The sequence below is a fragment of the Eubalaena glacialis genome, chromosome X, assembly GCF_028564815.1.
Source record: "Eubalaena glacialis isolate mEubGla1 chromosome X, mEubGla1.1.hap2.+ XY, whole genome shotgun sequence".
NCBI classification, from domain to species: domain Eukaryota; kingdom Metazoa; phylum Chordata; class Mammalia; order Artiodactyla; family Balaenidae; genus Eubalaena; species Eubalaena glacialis.
The window spans coordinates 16969834-16993004 of NC_083736.1; the positions used below are offsets into that span (position 1 = coordinate 16969834).

General features: G+C 40.8%; 1 protein-coding gene across 3 annotated transcripts in view; it reads right to left on the reverse strand.

Moving 5' to 3' along the window:
- The window catches only part of SH3KBP1 (SH3 domain containing kinase binding protein 1), a 336773-nt gene that overhangs the window by 204115 nt on the left and 109487 nt on the right, over window positions 1-23171 (reverse strand). For all 3 annotated transcript variants that reach the window (XM_061179414.1, XM_061179413.1, XM_061179415.1), the window contains exon 3: window positions 1772-1895. In XM_061179414.1, coding sequence (XP_061035397.1) covers window positions 1772-1895 — 124 coding nt within the window. The remainder of the gene's footprint in view (window positions 1-1771; window positions 1896-23171) is intronic.

The following is a 23171-nucleotide window of genomic DNA, read 5'->3' on the forward strand; positions in this document are numbered from 1 at the left end:
GGTTTGTTATATGTTTCATATTTACAGGACGCCCCCATGTGCTATGGTCTCAGAGCCACTGGCAGATTATGACCTAAGAGTAAAAAGTTGGTCATAATCAGGCTGTAGGCCTAAGGTGGAGGCTTAGAAAGAAAACATTAAGTCAGTAAGCCGGTCCCTTTAATGCCATTTTCTGGTTAATGAGAAATTCTGTAGGTGACCTCAAAGGTCATATTTTTCGTTGTAAAGAGACAATTATCTAAAAAGTTCGATTCCTTCATTGATTTAAAGCTCTCAGGTAATTTTATCGAACTTATCTGGATAATCACCTTAATTCCTTAACTTAATTAATTCCTTATCTTGTTAAATTAATGAATTACCTTAATTCTCTTATTTGCTTTACAAAAACAAGGCTGGCCAGAGAGGCCTTGCCGCTGGTCTATGTGTATGCCGTTCCTCGGCCCACTGACCCAAGGAGCATCAGGAGAAACGGGAGAGGCTCAGATCAGCAAGGGAACTCTAGCTCTCCAAGTCCAATGAGGGCAGGCCTCAGGAGTTCTGGAACCTATTTGCAAGAATGCAGGAGGTGCTCTGGGGGATGACTATAGTTTTAGAGCTAGGTAGGCCTAAATTCTTAAAATGGGAAATCCCCTCCATTGGCAGGATGGGGTTTAAAAAAAAAAAAACAAGAAAAGAAAGAAAATCCTATAGCTGCTAAACAGCGTGGGCCTCCAGCCAATATTTCATCTGAATAATTCAAAAAAGGAAATGTAACCGAGGGCAGCTGGAGGGGGTAGAGGAAGAAGCAGGAAGGAAGAGAGACACAAAGCTGAAGTCTCAAGCACTATGATCAATGGACAGTTTATTGGACAAATTCTTATGCCGTCTAAATTTGATGAAAGATTAGCTGTTCTTCCCCGTGGTTATGTAAACTTGCCTTTTTTTTTTCTTTTTAGTGGAACTCTTTGCTAATACATTTCCGGCTCCTGCTTTTGAACAGCTCTATGTTTCTCTTTAAGGAAGTAATAAGCCCCTGAAAAGCCTGCAGCTGAAAGCTAATCTACCTCGGGCGTGCTTAGTGTGCACCCGGCCTGGTCCATGGGGAGGGTGGGCTCAGGAGAAACTGAGGCAATCCAGTTTCCATTTTAGTATAAAATTGAGTCGGGTTGTCTCTGCCATCTTATAGAATCTCTCCTACCATTTCACACAACAATGTCACAAAGGGAAGACAGGGGAGAAAACAAAACTCCAACAAACTGATACCTGAAAAATCTGCCTTGAGGCCTCAGAAGGGGGAAACAAGATGGTGAAAGGTTTCCTGGTTAGACAGATGGATGGATGAGCTATATCTCTGTAAATACTGCCTCTTAAACCGAGAGAGACAAGGCGGAGCCCAGCAGTTAGAGAGAGAAAGACCCTGCTAAAGCCTGCCCTTACATTAAAAAGAGAGCATGGCCAGACGTGCCCGGCTCAGCTGGCACCATAGTGTTCTCTGAAGTCACCTTTCAGCCAAAAAAATAGATATGAAAGCGAAAGCTAAAGTCCTAGAAAAATCATCGTTTACAAATTTAGTCTACTTTCCCACTGTTTTTATTAGTTCCCTTTAGTATAGTTATTGTATCGTCACTTGCCGTGTGTGTGAGTGTGTATGCACCCAAAATTTATACAAAAATCAAAACCAAAAGGGAAAACGCCATTCAATTTTCCAGCAATGCAAAATTTGATACAGTTCACCCAGAAGTTTCCAGTTTGGGTTTGTGTGTGGGGAGGGGCTCTTTGTTCTTTGCCATACCTCTCTTGTTGGTTCTTAGAATTGTTTCAGAAGACAGCAATGCATTTCCACTGGACACTTCGTGCATGGGCTTTTCTGGAGCTTTGCTGGAGAGAGGGTCTTTCTTCATCTCTTTCTTTATTTCCTGTGAGGACAGAGAAAAGGAAAACAAGATTGTAGTTTAACATTTTAGAATGTCTCTGACTATGTTAAGCTTCAGCTTTCTGGAAATGAACTATAGTGACCTCAACTCAGCATAACATTTTATTTTATTTTATTTTATTCTAACATCTTTATTGGAGTATAATTGCTTTACAATGGTGTGTTAGTTTCTGCTGTATAACAAAGTGAATCAGCTATACGTATACATATGTCCCCATATCTCCTCCCTCTTGCGGCTCCCTCCCACCCGCCCTATCCCACCCCTCTAGGTGGTCACAAAGCACCGAGCCGATCTCCCTGTCAGCAAAACGTTTTAAAAACACCATTTCCTATATGTTGTATTTTGTTTTCCTTACATTTATTAGACAAGCACCTGGTCCTATAAAATGTAATAATATCCAATACAATGCAACCTTCTGTGACTATGGTCATTCCAAGGGATCAAAAAGGCCACCATACAGCTCCAAATGACAGCCTGTACTATTTTTTGAACAATGACAATCTTTGGCCAAGCAGAATTGCCCCTCAAAGGCCTTCTGGTTTCTATTCTTCCCAACAGGGGTTTAAAGAAGTATATTCCCAAATCACCATTGTGCTCACAATTATGCTAAACCCAAAAGAGGATGATTTAAGTTCATTTACAGTTACCAAGTTCCTCTGGCTTTTTAATCCCTGAGAGAGAAAAATATAAAAGATAATAAAATAAAGTAAAATAAAGACTATCATTCTAAGCCAGGGGTCGGCAAACTAAGCCCACCACGTGTTTTTGTAAATAAAGTTTCATTATAACACAATCCCCTTCATTTCGTTTAGGTATTTCCTATGGCTGCTTTGATGCTACAACGGCAGAGTTGAGTAGTTGGAACGGACATCCAAGCCAAAAATACCTGGCCCTTTACAGAAAAAGTTTACACTAGGTGGTCTCTTATCAAAGCTCCATTAAGATCTGGATTTTTAAAACCTGATGCCTGATACAATTATTTCAAGTGATTGATATTCGAATAATTTACATAATCTTTTTCAAAAGCATTAATAGCCGGAAATGATAGTAACTCACAAAGTGCAGATCTGGGCAGCGGGGGTTCTGGGATTGTCTGCATCCATGATCACACTGACTTGGGAAAAAGAGAAAGCTAGAGCCAAAGCACGGCTGGGTGGCAAGAAGGGCTCCAAGATGAGAGATGTGTTCTCTAGAAAGAGCCTGGGACAAGAATTGGACATGGGTCCTTCTATGAATGAACATGAAGATGGAAAATTCGGTGGGAGGCCACAATTTGGCCTGGGCAGAGGTGGAAAAAACAGAACAAAAGCTTGTCAAAACATAGCCACTGCCTGGCAGCTTCCTACACACCCGAGCGTTAGTTACCGTATCCAATTCCCCGATTGCTGGCTCTGTTCACAACAGCCTCGCCCTCTCTCCCTCATGAGGGCCTCACCGGAAACCAGCAACTGCGGTTGGTGCTCTGCTGGGTTGAGAGTTTCAGCTGGCGCCCCAGGCCAACCCAGCACAAAGCGGTGTGCATGCGTGTGTATGTACACGCACTCCCACCTCAGCAGCCCCGGCACCTGCTAGAACAGCAGTTGCTGGGGGTTTCTGCAGCCTCACAGGCAGATGGCATCAGGGGACAATCTGCAAACATTGCCAGCCTGAGCCGCATGAAAGGATGCTTTCTTAGTGATGGCTGCCAGCCTGCTATGGCTCTAGAAGTAAACAAGGCACCATGGGGCCTCATTCCCCAGTGGTTGCTTCTTTGGGGGTAGAGCAGTTGCTCAAACATCACTCTCCACTGTAGGGTGGGTATGACTGTGCAAACACAAATTTCCCACCTAGACACAACATAACGCAATGATACAACATCCAATTTTGCCAAGGAGTAATTCAGAGAAATTCAGTGGGTTGCAGGTGACATGGTAAGCACTTGCTTAGCACTAACCACGAATGGCATGCAGTTAGGCAGGGGTGAGGGGGTGCAGATGTTTGACAGACTGGGGTGGTCACTGGAGAAGGCCTGAGGAGCCACGGTTGTCAAGAATGTTCACACCCAAGGCTTCAGAGCAGCAACCGTGAGCTTTGAAGGACTGATCTCATCATGCAGGTGCTTAAGGGCTGAGAAACCAGCAACAGGAGAGAGGTTGGTTCATAAGTTTCAGATTCTGTTGTCCCCCCAATGATTGTTCCCATTTGCCAGATACATAAGCCTCATGATGACCTAATTTCTTAAGTTGCTTGTTAGATTCAAGCAGGGAGGAGAAAACTTAAAATATGCCCTGCATTTTTCCAAAGAAACCAATCAGACACGTAGGCATGGCGGTGCATCCTGCAGACTCTCCATCTGCCCAACGCCCAGGTACACCAGGCTCAACGCAGTCCCACCCAAACCCAACATCGTCCCTCCAACCGGCCCCTTCTCTGGGAGAGACGGGAGCTATCTTGCTTGACAGCCCATCATCAACCCACTTACCCAGGCTGGAAAACTCAGTGTTAACCTTCATATCTAACCAGCCACCCAGTTGGGCTCTATCTACTTCCTCAATCTGTTTCTCTCCTTCCTCCCAAGCTGCCTTAAAAACATGAGTACCAGGCAAGGAACCTGAATAGACATTTCTCCAAAGAAAATATACAAATGGCCAATAAGCACATGCCAAGATGCTCAAATCATTATTCACTAGGGAAATGCAAATCAAAACCGCAACGATATACCCCTTCATTCCCACTAAGATGGCTAGGTTTTTTCTTTTTTTTTCTTTTTTTTTTTTTTGTAAAGGAAAACAAGTGTTGATGAGGACGTGGGGAAATTGGAACCCTTGTACATTGCTGGTGGGAATGTAAAATGGTGCAGCCACTGTGGAAAACAGTATGATGGTTCCTCAAAAAGTTAAACACAGAATTACTGTATGACCCAGCAATTCCACTCCCAGGTATATACCCCAAAGAGTTGAAAGCAGGACCTAAACAGATACTTGTATGCCAACATTTACTGCAGCATTATTCACAATAGCCAAAAAGTAGAAACAACCCAAGTGTCCATCAACAGATGAACAGATAAACAAGATGTGGTATACACATACAATAGGATATTGTTCAGCCTTAAAAAGGAATAAAATTTTGATAATGCTACAACACGAATGAACCTAGAAAACACCATGCTAAGTGAAATAAGCCAGACACAAAAGGACAAATATTGTCTTATTCCACGTATATGAGGCACCTAGAATAGGCAAAATCATAGAGGCAGAAATTGACTAGAGGTTACCAGGGAGTAAGGGGATGAGGGGATGAGAGTTAATGTTTAATGGTTATGGAGTTTCTGTTTGGGGTGATGAAAAGTTTTGGAAACAAACAGTGGTGACGGTTGCACAACATTGTGAATGTAATTAATGCCACTGAATTGTACTTTTAAATGGTTAAAATGGCAAATTTTATGTTATAGATATATTTTTACCACAATAAAAAATACACATGAATACCAGCTTACATTTGAGAAATGCCATGTGCCAAAGCTTCCTCTAAGAGCTGCACCTGGATTGCAACTTTTAACCTGCATAACAGCCCTATTCACAGATGCACACGCCAAGTCACAGAGAGCTAAGGAAACCTGTCCGAGGTCAAACAAGTAGGCGCCAGAATTGGAACTCAACCTGTCTAGCTTCAGAGCTCATCTCTTAACCACTCCTTCCCCCAAGTCCTGCCTGCCTCCAGTCCCTCCCCTCCCCTCTCAACCTCCACACTGCCTCAAGGGACACTTTCCTAAAACAACTGTCTGCTCTTGTCACTTTCCTACTGAAACCCTCCAGTTACTTCCAAAAGACCACAGGGCAAGCTCTTTCCTTCAAAAAGTTTTCAAATTGCACAGCAAGCCACATGTCCCTGTGTACTCACTTCTGGCTCAAACTATCTGACATACATGCTGACCCCAGGGTACCAATTACCATGCAAACGCAAGGTAGGAGTGCATTTTTTGAACACCCTGATGTTCACAGACAACTGATGTCATGGACTCCTATTGGTAGGCTCCAAAAATAGGTGACGATGCCGGTAATGACACAACCTTACACAGGCAAGGGCTTATATAAATTGAAGTGCTTTAACAGATCTTTTTTCGCTTGCTCCTCACAATAACACTGTCATTTTGTTACTGAAAGAAATCCTGATTTTTCTAGACTGATATATTTTTGCAGACAAGAATCATGAGACTCAGTCAGAGAGGATGCAAGATCATCAAAAGGCTACAAGGCTAGTAGGGGGCAGGGCAGGCCATGGGACCCAGCTGCGGGCCTTCTAGGCAGAGCTCTCCTGTTTACACCTCACCTCCCAGGAAGAACCAGTGTCATGGCTATAGCAGGGAGAGTCAAAATCACCCCACTGGTGGCTCCAGTGGAAAATTTCACTTTCCTCCACATCTAAAGAATCTAATTTATTGCTTTATCCATAAGCCCACAAGTACAAAGGCTGAAATCCTTGAAGACCCGTATCATCCACACAAAAAAAGCTCTTTGCTGCAAAAGAGGGTGGACTTGGCAGTGCAGTAACTCCTGCCTGCCTACAGCTGCCAGCATCCCTGTACCTGGAGCTCTCCGAGGTTCTGATCCAGGTCATGGGACTCTAGACTTCCTGGGTATGAGCATTCCTTGCCCCCAACCCTCAGTCTCAGCTTTCTGACCACAAGGCCTAGACTTTTAACCATTTGTTAAGAACATGGATCCTACTATCTCAGTGGTAGAGACTACACCCTGGTCCAGAATTGTGGGCCACGGGGGCTTACAGAAATTCATACCTGCCCACATATATAAATCAGCAATGATTCTACTTGCTTTAAAACACAACAGAATAGTTGGGGTATCAGCAAACCTCTTTAGGAGGTAAAGGAAACCCAGTTTATCTCAAATCTAATGCCTTAACAATGGAAACTCGGCTTGTACAGTAAAACTGAGGCCATCAATAAACTATCGATGCTCCAATGACACTCAAGCTGTTGTCACAAGGACCCCCCGAGTGAAAGGAGAAGGGAATTCACACCATTTCTGCTTCCCAAAGCAGTATGCTGATCAGAGTCTGAGATGGCTTACCCACACCTGGAGGCCAAGAAGCTCCAATAATGCCACTCTAGCAAAAATTCTCTGTGACACATTTAGCAGCCTGCAAACGGCAGCCTCACTGGGCAAAGGCATAATTTGTACACAACTGGAGCTAAACTAGCATCGTCTTGTTTTCTGATAAGCGGAATTGCCTGGATGTGGCTAGTAGCCAAGCCCAGTCAGCTACCTCTTTGCCTCTCCCTCCCCCATCCATTACATACTATACAGGTGCTAGAGGGTTGGCTCAGTTGAACCTTAACTTCTTTCAATTAACCAAAATACTACAGAGTAAAACATCAGTGAAGGTCTGGTTGGGGGGCCCCTCCCTCCTCTCATCCTTTATGTTTTCTACCAACCTTGACACAAGTTAAGACAGAGGTATCACAGTGGACGGAAAGAGCGCTGCTGTGAGTCAAAAAACCAGAACTAGTCCTGGCATCATCATTTATCAGGTGGGTGACCTTGTGGGCAATAGTGAAAGCCTCTAAGCAGCTCTTTTGTCATCCCTAAAAGAAGTCTAATGCTAAATGCTTTGGCACCATCACAGAGGTGTCTTCAGGATTAAAGAGTGAATTGGAGAGTAGTATACAAATTGATCACTTATTGTCATTATTAATGTCATCAATAAATAGTAAGTGCTACAAAAAAAAAAGATATACACCTAATAACACAGATGAATGTTCACAGTCAGAATGCTGAGTGAAAGAAGCCAGACCCAAGAGATCACATACTGTACAATTCCATTTATGTGAAGTTTAACAACAGGCAGAACTAATCAGTGGTGAGCAATCTCAGAATAGCAGTTACCCTTGGCAAGGTACTGACTGGGAGGGGTACAAGACAACCTGCTGGGAGGATGAAAATGTTCTACAGTTTGGTCTGGGTGATGGTTTGCACAGGTGTACAAACACCTAAAAATTCATTGAGCTGTATTTCTAAGATCTCTGCACTTCACTGTATGCCATTTCAATGTAAAAAGAACAACATAAATGCGTAAACCAGAAGAATACAGATTCTTTTCAATCGAAATGTGCTAATATTTCATCCTAGGAGGTCAAAAACCGGAAAAGCTAGTGCTTGGGTGTTTTAATATTCATCTCAGGGGGTGGAAAGCCTTCTGGGATCAATATTAAGGGGATAAATGGTCAGAACATGCCAGATGCACCCTACCAAGTAGGTGAACCAAGGGGCATCTCATCTAATTGACACACTCAGCTGAGTGGCTCGGCTCCCTCCAAGGCGCCCTTCCTCTCCACCTCAGCTGCTTTCCTCACATCTCACAATAATTCCTTCTCTCCTGCCACCAAGAATACAGGCACACAGAGCAGGCTGGTGCCACTAATACCAGGGGAGCTCGGTGCTGCCCTGACCAGCAAGAAATGCTGGTCCTGGGCTTCCCTCGGCATTAGAGTGAGGCTGGGCAGGGTCCCCTAAAGCTCAGGGCTGACGCAGGGCAGGGAAAAGAGGCATCGTTTGTCAGCCTGCCCTCAAACATGGTCTGTTTCTTTCTGAAGGGTAAGGTTTCCTTTAGAGCTAGATGTGGGTGTGGGATCACTAGTACTAGTGCCCCATACACTAGTTCATGGAAAATCTTTCTGCAAAATTACCATTGGCAGGAGATAAAAGGAAGTCACTAAAAACAAACCCTTACCCCAAATCTACTGATCAAGAGAGTTTTGAATAGATACAGAATCCTGGAAGAGCACATCGCCACGCCCACCCCCGCCACACACATGCATGATATCTTTCTGCCCGCTCCGCACACAAAAGGCAAGTTTAAGAAGCAGCCACCCCATGAACATTCCCTGCTCGCAGAGACTGTGCTTTCCCAGCATTTGGCTCCCTTCACAATAGGCTAGTCAGTCTCAAAACACCTGGGAAGACACGGCAAGTATCCTGAAAGTAATAGTAGACACCGAGGGAGCTTCAGCTCTATCTGTAAGACTCCATTTCTTTAAAAAAATACATCTCATTATCACAATATTTTTTGAAATACCCATGCTGCTGAACCACAAAATGCACCAAGTTCATTAGAGAGAATTGTAAAGAAAATGTATATAAAATATCTGAAGTAAATATGGCAAAATATGAGGATATGATAAAGCAGAGTGGTGAGCACACTGGTATTTGTTATTCAGTTTCTGTCTTTTTCCAATGCTTGAAATATTTCATAACTTCCCCTGAAAAGTACATAGTGAAACCACATTGATGTCTCATATCACAATGGCTTTCTTACATTTCCAAATTTCATTGCCACTTAGAAAAGTGCTCTGACATATCATCATAAAGACACCTAAGACATTTTCAGCTCAAAAACTAATTTTTTTTAAAGTAACAGGATACCTATTGTTATGTCTCTATGTAAATCTTCAACTGCATTATCTACACTATCATATATTTGTAGTATTATCTCCCAAGAATCACCAATAGCACAAGCCCAGGCAAGAGGCCCTTGACCTGCAGGATGGGAATGAATGCTGCAAAGAGCTCAGCCAGTGCTAGATTCCGGACAAATATAAGACCGGCTACCTTCATGTTCCGAAGAGATGACATAGCTTCCTGATGTAAGACACAATTACCTGATGACAGTCAATGCCTTTATATATGCCCATGCCCTGCTAAATAGCTAGATTATTACCATTCGATCAAAGGGTATCAATACTAACCAACTGTTTGTACATGCTTTAGTGAGCACTTAATAAATATTTGTCAAATGAATGGCCAATTTCGCAGAGTGTTATGGGCAAGATAGCTATCTACAGGCAAGGGGGAGTATTTTCAATTCAGCCCAAAGCTATGGCAACATGGAAATCTGTATCATCCCTACAATGATACAACTGGTGCTCACTGGATCACAATCAACTTCTCACCTAAGAGGATGCAGATCTGGCTTAAGAGTGGTAGGAAGAAGATAGAGTAAGAAAATTCACACAGTGCCTCATGGTTTTAAACAAACAATACCATTTCTTTTTAGACTATGAATATTAGATATTCAAAATAAATTTACTCATTTAAAAAGTAAACCTTAAAAACACTAGAAGAAAACATGAGAGAAAGATTTTACAATCTCAGAGTGGGAAAGACTCTTTGACACTGACACAGAATCCAGAAGCCACAAAAGAAAGGGTTGATGAATTACAGAAAACTATAAATACAACATAGAAAAAAAAAGTTTATCAAGAAAGACAAAAGTCAAAGCGCGAGAATACTGCCTGTTATAAAGACAGACCTCTTTCCACAAAGTATCAGCAAAGAGATCAATAACCCAACAAAAAATAGCAAAGGACAATTCATAGAAAAAAAATGACTCAAACACATGAAAAGATGCTTAACCACGCTCATAAGAGAAATGCAAATTACAGTGGGATTCATCTGACCATATGTGTGCAGTACTCACTACAGAGAATGACCCTGAATCCTTTTGGCTATTCTCTTAAATGAAAATTGTAGCATTTACACCTTCTGTGTTAGAATGTTTATACAGCACGTAGCACAGTGCCTGGCATACAACTGGTACTCACACAGAGAATAAGTATGAGAGATACAGAGAACAGCAAGCACAAAACTCTCCAGAAGTTGACAGTCTACATAGAGAGGGATGTAAATAACTTCTTAATTACGAGACACCTTTTTTTCTTGATATTAAATATCATAAAGTTTCTCAATGGACCTCTCTGATACCCAGTGGATTTCTTAGTCCTACTGATGCAAGATATAGTTTTTATCTGTCATATTGGCAACAATCCAAAAAATTGGTAATATAATGTTGGCAATGATGTAGAGAAAGATACCCACTCATACTTTCCACTGAGAGTATAAACTGATGTATAAATTGGTACAACCTCTGTGGGAAGCAATGTGGCAATTATCTATCAGAAATTTAAATGCCTACACCTTTTGACTCAGTATTTCCACTTCTAGGAATTTAAACTGCAAATACACTTGCACATGTGCAAAGTGGCATATGTACAAGATTAATGGTTACAGCATTGCTTAACTTAGCAAAAGACTGAAAGAATGTAAACGTGTGTCAGTAGAGAACTGGTTCCATGAATCCACACCATGCCACTCTCTCCAAGAATGAGGCTGGTCCATAAGTGCCAATAAGAATATACACCGAGACATGTTACTAGGTAAAAAGCCTAATAATGTATGCAAGCATTTGTGTGAGTTTGTATGCATGCCTCATTGTGTAATACAGAACAACAAACTGATAACTGAGGCTGCCTTCAGAGGGGGAAACAGGGTGGCTGAGAGACAGGGAAAACATATTTTGTCCCTTTTAATTGGTACCATGCACCTGTGTTAACTATACAAAATTTTAACTGACTTAAAAATTAATAATTAAAATGTGTTTAGTATTTCCCAATCATTAGACTATTGACTGCTACTTTTTCTGCAAACAAGGGATAAGTTGGCACTGCCCCCTAATATAATTTGGTTATATCATTTCCACTGCTAATTTGAAAGATCCCAACATAACCAGTCACAGTGAGAGCAGTATATATGAACAGATACAAAGCTTTAAAGAAAGCTCTTCAGTCCACATATTTCATCAAGAAGGGGACACAGGAAAGTTAAGATGTGGGAGAAATCATGCCAGGCCAAATAATCAATTGTTTTTTCAATTATTTCATACCAAATTCAATATTATGGAAATATAATTATAATTAATGGCATGACAACAACCGATAAAGACAAATAAAATGCATATAAAGAGGCGATATTAAATCTTTCTTGTAGTTTTATCATGGGGAGAATACATTCTGCTTTGGTGCCCAGAGTTCAAGTTACAAGAGTTAAACATTTTGGGATTGGTTAATTATACTCAAAAAGGTTAATTAAACAATGTCAAATTGAGCTCCCCAAGGAGTGGGCACTTTCTCCATCAATCTCTTCCAGAAAAAATTTTAAATGTTTCTGATAGCATCATACCTACTCCATGAAGCAGTACTATCTGCAACACATAAATTATTGGGTGTTTTGCTAGGTAAACAGCTCGCTCTTGAAGAAAAAAAGAAGAAGGGACATCCAAGGTCCAACAACAGCCATTTCTTCCATCTTTTTTTTCTGTCATCTTTTTAACAGCTTTGATGATGATTAAGAGCCTGTGCGTCTGTGGCCCTTTGTTGGATTCCCGGCCACAGCACTGACCACAGTATGAGTCCAAAAGTCTCTCTCTCAGCTACTTTGTAAGTGCCCCAGGGGTAAGAGATAGGTCTCACTCATCTTTCATCCCCAGACACTCAATAAATCTTGGCCAGCAGGCACTCAATAAATGTTAGCCATTATCATTAGCTCTATCATTCTTTTAACCATTATTTGAGTACCTACTGTGTGTCAGATATAAATGAAAACAGTACATGCATCTAGCTGAATGTTAATTTTTACAGTCACAACCACTTCTAAGACTAATAATCTAATGGAAAAATACAAGGCAATCTACCTGAGAAAGACTTCAGAGTAATGATCGTAAAGATGATCAAAGAACTCGGGAGGAGAATGGATGCACAGAGCAAGAAATTAGAAGTTTTTAACAAAGAATTACAAAATATAATGAAAAACCAAACAGAATTAAAGAATACAAAAACTAAAATGAAAAATACCCTAGAAGGAATCAACAGTAGATTAAATGAGGCAGAAGAACAGATCAGTGAGCTAGAAGAAAGAGTGGTGGAAATCACTGCTGGTGAACAGGAAATAGAAAAAAAGAATGAAAAGAATGAGGACAGTTTAAGAGACCTCTGAGACAATATCAAGCGCACTAATATTCACATTATAGGGGTCCCAGAAGGATAAGAGAGAGAAAGGGCCTGAGAAAATATTTGAAGAGATAATAGCTGAAAACGTCCAAAACCTGGAGAAGGAAACAGTCACCCAAGGCCAGGAAGCACAGAGTCCTATACAGGATTAACCCACCAAGGAATACACCACGACACATTGTAATCAAAATAACAAACATTAAAGATAAAGAGAGAATATTAAAAGCAACAAGGGAAAGCAACAAATAACATACAAGGGAACTCCCACAAGGCTATCAGCTGATTTTTCAGCAGAATTTCTGCAGACCAGAAGGAAGTGGCACAATATACTTAAAGTGATGAAAGAGAAAAACCTACAACCAAGAATACTCTACCCAGCAAGGCTCTCATTCAGATTTGATGGAGAAATCAAAAGCTTTACAGACAAGCAAAAGCTAAAAGAATCCAGCACCACCAAACCAGCTTTACAACAAATACTAAAGGAACTTCTCTAGGCAGAAAAGAAAAGGCCACAACTAGAAACAAGAAAATTACAAAACGGAAAAGTTCACTGGCAAAGGCAAACAAACAATAAAGGTAGGATATTATCCACACACAAAGCTAGTAGGGAGGTTAAAAGACAAAAGTAGTAAAATCGTGTATCCACAATAAGCAGTTAAGGGATACACAGAACAATTATATGTAAAATATAAAATCAAAAATAGTAATCGTGAGGGAAGGAGAGTACAAATGCAGGGTATCTAAAAGGTCTCAGAAATTAAGAGATCAACAACTTAAAACTAGTGCATAAAAATATAGACTCCTATACAAAAACCTCATGGTAACTGCAAAACAAAAATCTATAATAGAACGTGCACACAAAAAAAGAAAGAGGAATCCAAATATAACAGTAAAGATAGTCATCAAATCACAAGAGAAGAGAACAAAAAAAAAGAGGGGGGAAAAGACCTACAAAAACAAATCCAAAACAATTAACAAAATGGCAATAGGAACATACATATCGATAATTACCTTAAAAGTAAATGGCCTAATTGCTCCAACCAAAAGACACAGACTGGCTGAATGGATACAAAAACAAGACCCATATATTTGCTGCCTACAAGAGACTCACTTCAGATCTAGAGACACATACAGACTGAAGTGAGGGGATGGAAAAAGATATCGCATGCAAATAGAAGTCGAAAGAAAGCCAGAGTAGCAATACTTATATCAGACAAAACAGACTTTAAAATAAAGACTGTTACAAGAGACAAAGAAGGATGGTAGATAATGGTCCAGAGAGAAAATCAATAAGGAAACACAGGCCTTAAATGACACATTAGACCATATGGACTTAATTCATATTTATAGAGTATTCCATCCTAAAGCAGCAGAATACACATTATTTTCAAGTGCACATGGAACATTCTCCAGGATAGATCACATGCTGGGCCACAAAGCAAGCCTTGGTAAATTTAAGAAAACTGAAATCATATCAGCAAAAAAAGCATGCTTTTATCAGCAAAAAAGCATCTTTTCAGACCACAACACTATGAGGCTAGAAATCAACTACAAGAAAAAAACTGCAAAAAACACAAACATGTGGAGGCTAAACAATATGCTACTAAACAACCAATGGATCACTGAAGAAATCAAAGAGGGATTCAAAAAAATACCTAGAGACAAATGAAAATGAAAACACAGTGATCCAAACTCTATGGGACACAGCAAAAGCAGTTCTAAGAAGGAAGTTTATAGCAAAACAAGCTTACCTCATAAACAACAAAAATCTCCAATAAACAACCTAACCTTATACCTAAAGCAACTAGAGAAAGAAGAACAAACAAAACCCAAAGTTAGCAGAAGGAAAGAAATCATAAAGATCAGAACAGAAATAAATGAAATAGAGAGTTTAAAAACAAGAGAAAAGATCAATGAAACTAAAAGCTGGTTCTCTGAAAAGATAAACAAAATTGATAAACCTTTAGCCAGACTCATCAAGAAAAAAAAAGGGAAAAGGCCCAAATCAATAAAATAAGAAATGTAAAAGAAGTTACAACCAACGTCACAGAAATTCAAAGGATTAGAAGAGACTACTACGAGCAACTATATGCCAATAAAATGGATAACCTAGAAGAAATGGTCAAATTCTTAGAAGGGTATGATCTCCCAAGACTGAACCAGGAAGAAACAGAAAATATGAACAGACCACTTACCAGTACTGAAATTGAATCAGTAATTTTAAAACTCCCAACAAGCAAAAGTCCAGGACCAGATGGCTTCACAGGTGAATTCTACCAAACATTTAGAGAAGAGTTAAAACCTATCCTTCCTAAACTATTGCAAAAAATTGCAGAGGAAGGAACACTTCTGAACTCATTCTATGAAGCCACCATCACAGTGATAACAAAACCAGACAAAGATATCACACACACAAAAAAAGAAAATTACAGGCCAATATCACTGATGAACACAGATGCAAAACTCCTCAACAAAGTACTAGCAAACTGACTCCAACAATACACGTAAAGAATCATACACCATGATCAAGTGGGATTTATCCCAGGGATGCAAGAATTTTTCAGTATCCACAAATCAATCTATGTGATACACCACATTAACAAACTGAAGAGCAAAAACCATATCATCTCAATAGATGCAGAAAAAGCTCTTGATAAAATTCAACGTCCGTTTATGATTAAAAACTCTTCAGAAAGTGGGCATAGAGGGAACATACCTCAACATAATAAAGGCCATAAATGACAAACCTACAGCTAACATCATACTCAACGGTGAAAAGCTGAAAGCATTTCCTCTAAGATCAGGAACAAGATGCCCACTCGCACCACTTTTATTCAACATGGTTTTGGAAGTCCTAGCCACAGCAATCAGAGAAGAAAAAGAAATAAAAGGAATCCAAATTGGAAAAGAAGTAAAACTGTCACTGTTTGCAGATAACATGATGCTGTACATAGAAAATCCTAAAGACACTACCAGAAAACTACTAGAGCTCATCAATGAATTCAGTAAAGTCTCCTAGAGTAATGGAAATAAAAACAAAAATAAACAAATGGGACTGAATTAAACTTAAAAGCTTTTGCACAGCAAAGGAAACTATAAACAAAACGAAAAGACAACCTATGGACTAGGAGAAAATATATGCAAACAATGTTACCGACAAGGGATTAATTTCCAACATATACAAACAGATCGTACACCTTAATATCAAAAAAGTAAACAACCCAATCTAAAAATGGGCAGAAGAGCTAAATAGACATATCTCCAAAGAGGACAACAAAATGGCCAATAGACACATGAAAAGATACTTAACATAGGGGAAATGCAAATCAAAACCACAATGAGATACCACCTCACACCTGTCAAAATGGCTATCATCAAGAAGACAAGGGACAACAGGTGCTGGCGAGGATGTGGTAAAAAGGGAACTCTCATACACTGTTGGTGAGAATCTAAAGTTGGTCCAACCACTATGGAAAACAATATGGAGGTTCCTCAAAAAATTAAAAATAGATCTACCATATGATTCAGCAATTCTACTTCTGGGCATATACCCAAAGGAAATGAAAACAGGATTTCAAGAGATATATTCACTCCCATGTTTATCACAGCATTATTCACAATAGCCAAGATTACAGAAACAACCGAAATGCCCATTAGTAGATGAATGGATAAAAACTATGTGGTGCATATACACAATGGAATATTATTCAGCCACGAGAAAGGAAGATATCCTGCCATTTGCAACAAGATGGATAGACCTTGAGCACGTGATGCTAAGCGAGATAAGTCAAAGACAAATACTGTATGATATCACTTATATGTGGAATCTAAAAATTCAACAAGGTCCTACTGTAAAGCACAGGGAACTATATTCACTCTCCTGGGATAAACCATAACGGAAAAGAACATATAAAGAATGTACATATGTGTATAACTGAGTCATTTTGCTATACAGCAGAAATTAACATTATATTGTAAATTAACTATACTTCAATAAAAAATAAATTAAAAAAATTAAAAAGTTAAACCTATAAAAAACAGAGAGTAAAATGATGGTTGCCAGGGGATAGGGGGTGGTGATAAGAGTGACAGTGTTTAAGGGTACAAATTTGTAATGAGAAGTAAATAAGCCATAGAGACCTAATCCATAGTATAATGAATACAGACAATAATACTGTACTATAATTATGTAATGTGATAAATATCGCTACACTGGCCACCATATTACAATACACAAATGTACCAAAGTAACACGTTGTACACCTTAAACTTACACAATGTTACACATCAAATTTATTCAATTTTTAAAAGGGGGAGTGCTGGGTGAGGACTGATTACTGGGCAGTCCTGTAGCCAAGTCTGACAGTTACAGCACGCTCCGCCCACAAACTGTGTACATTCCTAGTGCTGCCCTTCCCTTGCTCCAAAAGGTCAACTGCCATTTAAAAGAGTAGAGACAAGGAAAATGACCATAGAGTAAACTTCCAGAAGGGACTAGTGTGAGAGCCAACGATTTGAAAGCCACTCCCAAGTAAAGAAATCCTTGAATTTTTACCAACAGAAAAGCACCTGTTTACTGGTTGTTGAAAGATTGTTTACACACATTTCCATCCAGGATCACTCGATTGTCAAGAATACATTATTCCAAGCCTGGGACAAAACAATGTCATTTCTTGCTCATTTCCTGATTAAAGCTTTTAGACAGCTGGGCATTCTCATTTCTCAGAGCTGTAGGGAGCTATGCAAATTTCCACGCAGCAACTCCAAGATCATTAATCTAAGGAAAGCATGTGCCAACAGAATACCAGATTTTATGTTGTTTCACTAGAGGAGGAGGGGCAGGTTAATCTAATTACCCTGTGTGTGGTCACCTGACTGTGGTTAACAAAAAGATCAAATGCTAAACTGTACAATCAGCAGAAAACTGCTAAGTAATGAGGCATTTCATATTACAAAAGGAGTGGGAAGAGGGGGGTGAAATTCTTACATTTCTTGGAAACAGATACTGTAGCAATAAAAATAATCATACCAAGCTTACAGGAATGATAGGTGGAGCATTTTAATTATCACAAGGAGTTAGAAGCATAACTATAAATCAGTCTCTCTCTCTCCCACCCACACACACGCACGCACACGCACGCGCGCATGTGCACATGGCACACACAGTCAGTAAGACTGGAAGATACTTCTAGCAAAGGATGGCTAACTAGGGCCGAAGTCATCAGCAACGAGAAACAGGTGGGCACTCATAATTAGACTCACTGTACAGCCATGACCACGCATTTGGCACTCAGGCCCCACTACTGATATTTCTCTTTCCATTAAGGAGCAGCTGGGCTTGGAAAGGTAGCGGCACTGGCTCAGGAAGCTGACGCTTCAGCTCAAGTTCTGGCTCTGACACTGCTGAGGGCGTAACCTTTGGTGCCTCACTTTTGTTAGCTGTCAAATGGGAGATTAAAATATTCTGAAGATCAAATGAGATCTTGTGGATAAAGGCACAGCCTCTGGGTCCCAAGGTTGTCAGGCTCTGATTATCAGCAGGAGAGGCAACCCCACCCACCAACCTGTACAGGGCCACATACTGAGGGGTGATGAGTATTAAAAGGGAAAAACTTCCTAGTATAACAACTCCTAAGTGCGGCTGGTCTGGCAGAAGTCTCAAAAATGTACTTCCAGGACTTCCCTGGTGGCACAGTGGTTAAGAATCTGCCTGCCAATGCAGGGGACAGCAGTTCGATTCCTGGTCCAGGAAGATCTCACATGCTGCGGAGCAACGAAGTCCATGTGCCACAGCTACTGAGCCTGTGCCCTAGAGCCCGCACGCTGCAACTACTGAGCCCGCGTGCCACAACTACTGAAGCCCGCGTGCCTAAGCCCATGCTCCGCAACAAGAGAAGCCAACGCAACGAGAAGCCCATGCACCGCAATGAAGAGTAGCCCCTGCTGGCTGCAATTAGAGAAAGCCCACGCACAGCAACGAAGACCCAACACAGCCAAAAATAAATAAAATTAAAAAAAAATTTTTTTAATGTACTTCCATGCGCTCTCTCTCACAAAGCTATTAGGAAGTGTGTTCTACCAAATCAAGCGAGTAAAATGAGAGAGAGAAGGATCCAGGACCCAGGGTAGGCAGTAATGAGGGAGAGGTGATGGGGATTTCCTGGCTGACCACCAGGCAGCAGCTTCAAGAGCGACCAGTTCAGCTGGAAGGCACTGGTACTTTTCCAGGCAGGGGAGGGGAGGAGGGAGGAGTAGAGGGAGGGAGTGAGGCGGTGAGGGAGAGCGGAGAGACAGAGAGAGAGAGGGACTAAGAGGCATTTCATAGAACTGTTTCGTTCAAGGTATGAGAAGATTTGGATATCCTAGGACAACTCAACAAACAAACAAAATTATTATCTCTAGGGAAAATGAAAAGTAATATAAGGAAATTAATTACAGTATATTCATGCTTCAATAAATGTCAACATCGCTATAGTAATGAAAACATTAAATAGAGATTAAACCAAAACCTAAGATATGAGCACATACAAGGAGGATGGCATATGGGGGTGGTGGTGAAAGAGCTAAATTCTTCAACTACCATCACAGGTAACAGATAATGTCCTATAAGTGACAAAGCAAGAGATAGCAGCACTTGCCTATTATTTAGAAGTAGAGTAGCAAATACCAGAAACAACAGCTCGAACTGAAAAGTGATTGTCTGTTAAAAGTAAGACAAGGACATGAGAAGGGACAAGGAGCTGCTGTTTACTCAAATAGGAGTTTTAAAGCATATACACACACACATACATATACACACACGTATATATTATACACAAATATTATACATACACATTATATATACCATATAACTTTGATTAAAAAGTTAACAATTTTAGGGCTTCCCTGGTGGCGCAGTGGTCGAGAGTCTGCCTGCCAATGGAGGGGACATGGGTTCGAGCCCCGGTCTGGGAAGATCCCACGTGCCGCGGAGCAGCTGGGCCCGTGAGCCACAATTACTGAGCCTGCGCGTCTGGAGCCTGTGCTCCGCAACAAGAGAGGCCGCGATAGTGAGAGGCCCGCGCACCGCGATGAAGAGTGGCCCCCGCTCGCCACAACTAGAGAAAGCCCTCACACAGAAACGAAGACCCAACACAGCCAAAAATAAATAAATAAACAAATACTTAAAAAAAAAGTAAAAGTCTATAAAAAAAAAAAGTTAACAATTTTAGAGGCATACATGCTTGTCCCCCCAAAATAAATCAAACAGTAAAAGAGGGTATAAAGCAAAAGGTAAAGGTATACCCATTCCCCCGAAAAATCTCATTCCTCCTCCCCTAGGAACCATTAATGAGTAGTGTGTGTGTGTGTATGTGTGTGTGTGTGTCCCCAGGTGCGTCCCTACTTGTTTTTAACACAAATGGACTCATACAATATGCAGCGTTTCCTCTGTTGAAGCAGCACAGAATCGAATCGAACTCTAGAGTATACCAGTATCAGAGCGGATGATCTGACTGTGAGGGAAAGGAGATTACAGAACGTGGAAGTCTGACCAATCAGAAATACCCAGATTAAAGGGCGCTAAATCAGAGCTGGGAGCAAGGGGAACCTGGGGAAATGGGAGGGTGGGAAATCAGAGGGCAGACACCTCCTTGGGGACATGCGGACACTGCCTCTGCCTTCCACTCCCCCAGATGGACGCATGGGGAGCCACGTGTTTGTCACCATACCATAAACGGAAGTACACCCACTGTCACCACTGGCTCTCTGGCACACTGATGGAGAAAAAGACTTGCGGCACATCAAACTTTGGCTGTTTCTGAGGTCTGGCAGAATCTCCACTGCCACGTATGCCATTGGGACTCAGAGGGTAGAGACTGGAGCATAAAATATACACCTCACGTCAATATATACCTCATCTGCTCCTGCCCTGAGGCCATCCCCCTTCTGCTAAGTTTCTGTATCTTTGGCTGGTTAAATGGATAACTTATTTGAAGCTGGGGCTGAAGACACTCCTCTTTCCTCCAGGATATAACCCACATAAAACCATGCAGTTGTCTCCAGTCTTCAGCAATTACAAACAACACTACGTCAAGCATCACTGTGTCTGTAACTTTGCACACATACACAAGTGTAACTGGGGACAAATTCCCAAAAAGTGAAAGCTCTGGGTCAAACATTTGGTGCATCCTTACTTTTAACAGATAAATTAAAACTGCCCTCCAAACAGTTTGTCTCAATTACACTCCCACCAATAGCATGAAAGAGTGCTGGTTTCTCCATGTTGGGTATCTTTAAACTTCTTAATGTTTGCCCGTGTGTTAAGAGAAAATGACATTTAATTTACATTTCTTTAATTAGTAAAAATAAGGTTGATCAGCTCTTCATATGCTTACCATCCATTTGACTTTCTTTTCCTGTGATCTCCTAGATTTAACTCTATGGCATTCAGGACACAGTAACAGAAGAATAGAAGAAAGGGCATGCAACATCACTTTTAAATCCTTTTGCCAAGGTTATTAAGTCCCAACTATGTGCCAGGCCCTTCATCATGCAGTGGGGTTCAAGATGGCCCCTGATCTCCAGGGCCTCACCACCTAGCAAGGCTGGAACCCCAAGTGGAGTGGGCATGCACACCAGCTCTTAATCACCGGGTGACCTCAAACGAGGTACTAACCTCCCTGAACTGAATAGTCCTTATACTAGTTTCTTACCAACAAAGTGGATTTATTCTCTTAAAGTTCTGGAGGTCAAAAGTCCAGAAACTGTCTCACTGGGCTAAAATCGAAGTGCTGGCAGGGCCGAGTTCCTTCTGGAAGCTCTAGGGGAGATGGTTTCCATGCCTTTCCCAGCTTCTAGGGGTTGCCTGCATTCCTTGGCTTATAGCCCCTTCCTCCACCTTCAAGGCCAGCAGTGTAGAATTGTCAAAGCTCTTTCTTTCTGATCTCTGCTTCCATCGTCACAGACACTGATCCTCCCACTTCCCTCTGTTTTTTTAAATTTTAGTTGTGGTCAATTACACATAACAAAATTTACCACTTTAACCATTTCTAAGTGTACAGTTCAGTAGTGTTAAGTACGTTCACATGGTGTGCAACCAGTCTCCAGAACTTTTTCATCTTGCAAAACTGAAACTCTGTACCCACTACACAACAACTCCCCACTCTTCCCTCCCCCCAGCTCCTGGTAACCACTGTTCTACTTTCTGTCTTTAGGAGTTTGACTACTTTAGATACCTCATATAAATGAAATCATACAGTATTTATCTTTTTGTGACTGGTTTACTTCACTTAGCATAATGTCCTCAGGGTTCAACCACGATGTAGCATGTGTCTTCTTCTGAATAGTATTCTATTGTATGGATATACCACATTTTGTTTATTCATGTATCCACTGATGGACATTTGAGTTGCTTTCACCTTTTGGCTATTGTGAATAATGTTACTATGAACATGGGTATACAATATGTTTTTGAGACCCTGCTTTCGATAATTTTGGATGTACACCCAGAAGTAGAACTGCTGGATCATACAGTAATTCTATTTTTAATTTTTTGAGGAACCGCCATACTGTTTTCCATATTTACTGCACCATTTTACATTCCCACCGACAGTACACAAGGGTTCCAATTTTTCCACATCCTCACTGGTTCTTGTTACTTTTTTGTATAGCAGTCATTCTAATGGGTGTGAGGTGATTTCACTGTGGTTTTGATATGCATTTCCCTAATGATTAGTGGTATCAAGCATCTTTTCATATACTTATTGACCAACTGTAAATCCTCTTTGGAAAAATGTCCATTTAGGTCCTTTGTCCATTTTTAATCAGGCTATTTGGGGGGGAGGGGGTTGCGGTTGCTGAGTTATAAGAGTTCTTTATTATTCTGGATATTAACCCCTTACCAGACATATGATCTGCAAATATTTTCTCCCATTTCATTTTATTTTCACTCCATTGATTGTGTTCTTTGACGCACAGATGTTTTTAATTTTTATATAGTCCAATTTATCTATTTGTATTTTTGGTGCCTTTATGCCTCCGTCTATAAGAACCCTGGTGATTTTAATCTCCCTATCTTAAGAGCCTTCACTTAATCATCATTGCAAAGTCCCTTTTGCCACATAAGGTAACATATTCACAGGTTCTGGGGATTAGAATGTAAATGTCTTCGGGGAGCCATTATTCAGCCTATCTCATCTTTTAAATGAGAATAATGGCAGTATATAACTCAAGGGTTGTTACGACAACTAAATAAAATAATACATGAACTGAGCTTAGAACAGTGCCCGGTAAATGTTAGAGGTTATTATAAAACAATACAAAGTGCTACAGGAGAGTAAGGGTACGGGTAAGAATAGAAGCTGGGGCCATTCATTCTGCCTGGGGAGAATGAAATGCCTTCCCAAAAGGGATAACATACCAATTTGGTGATAAGAAATGAG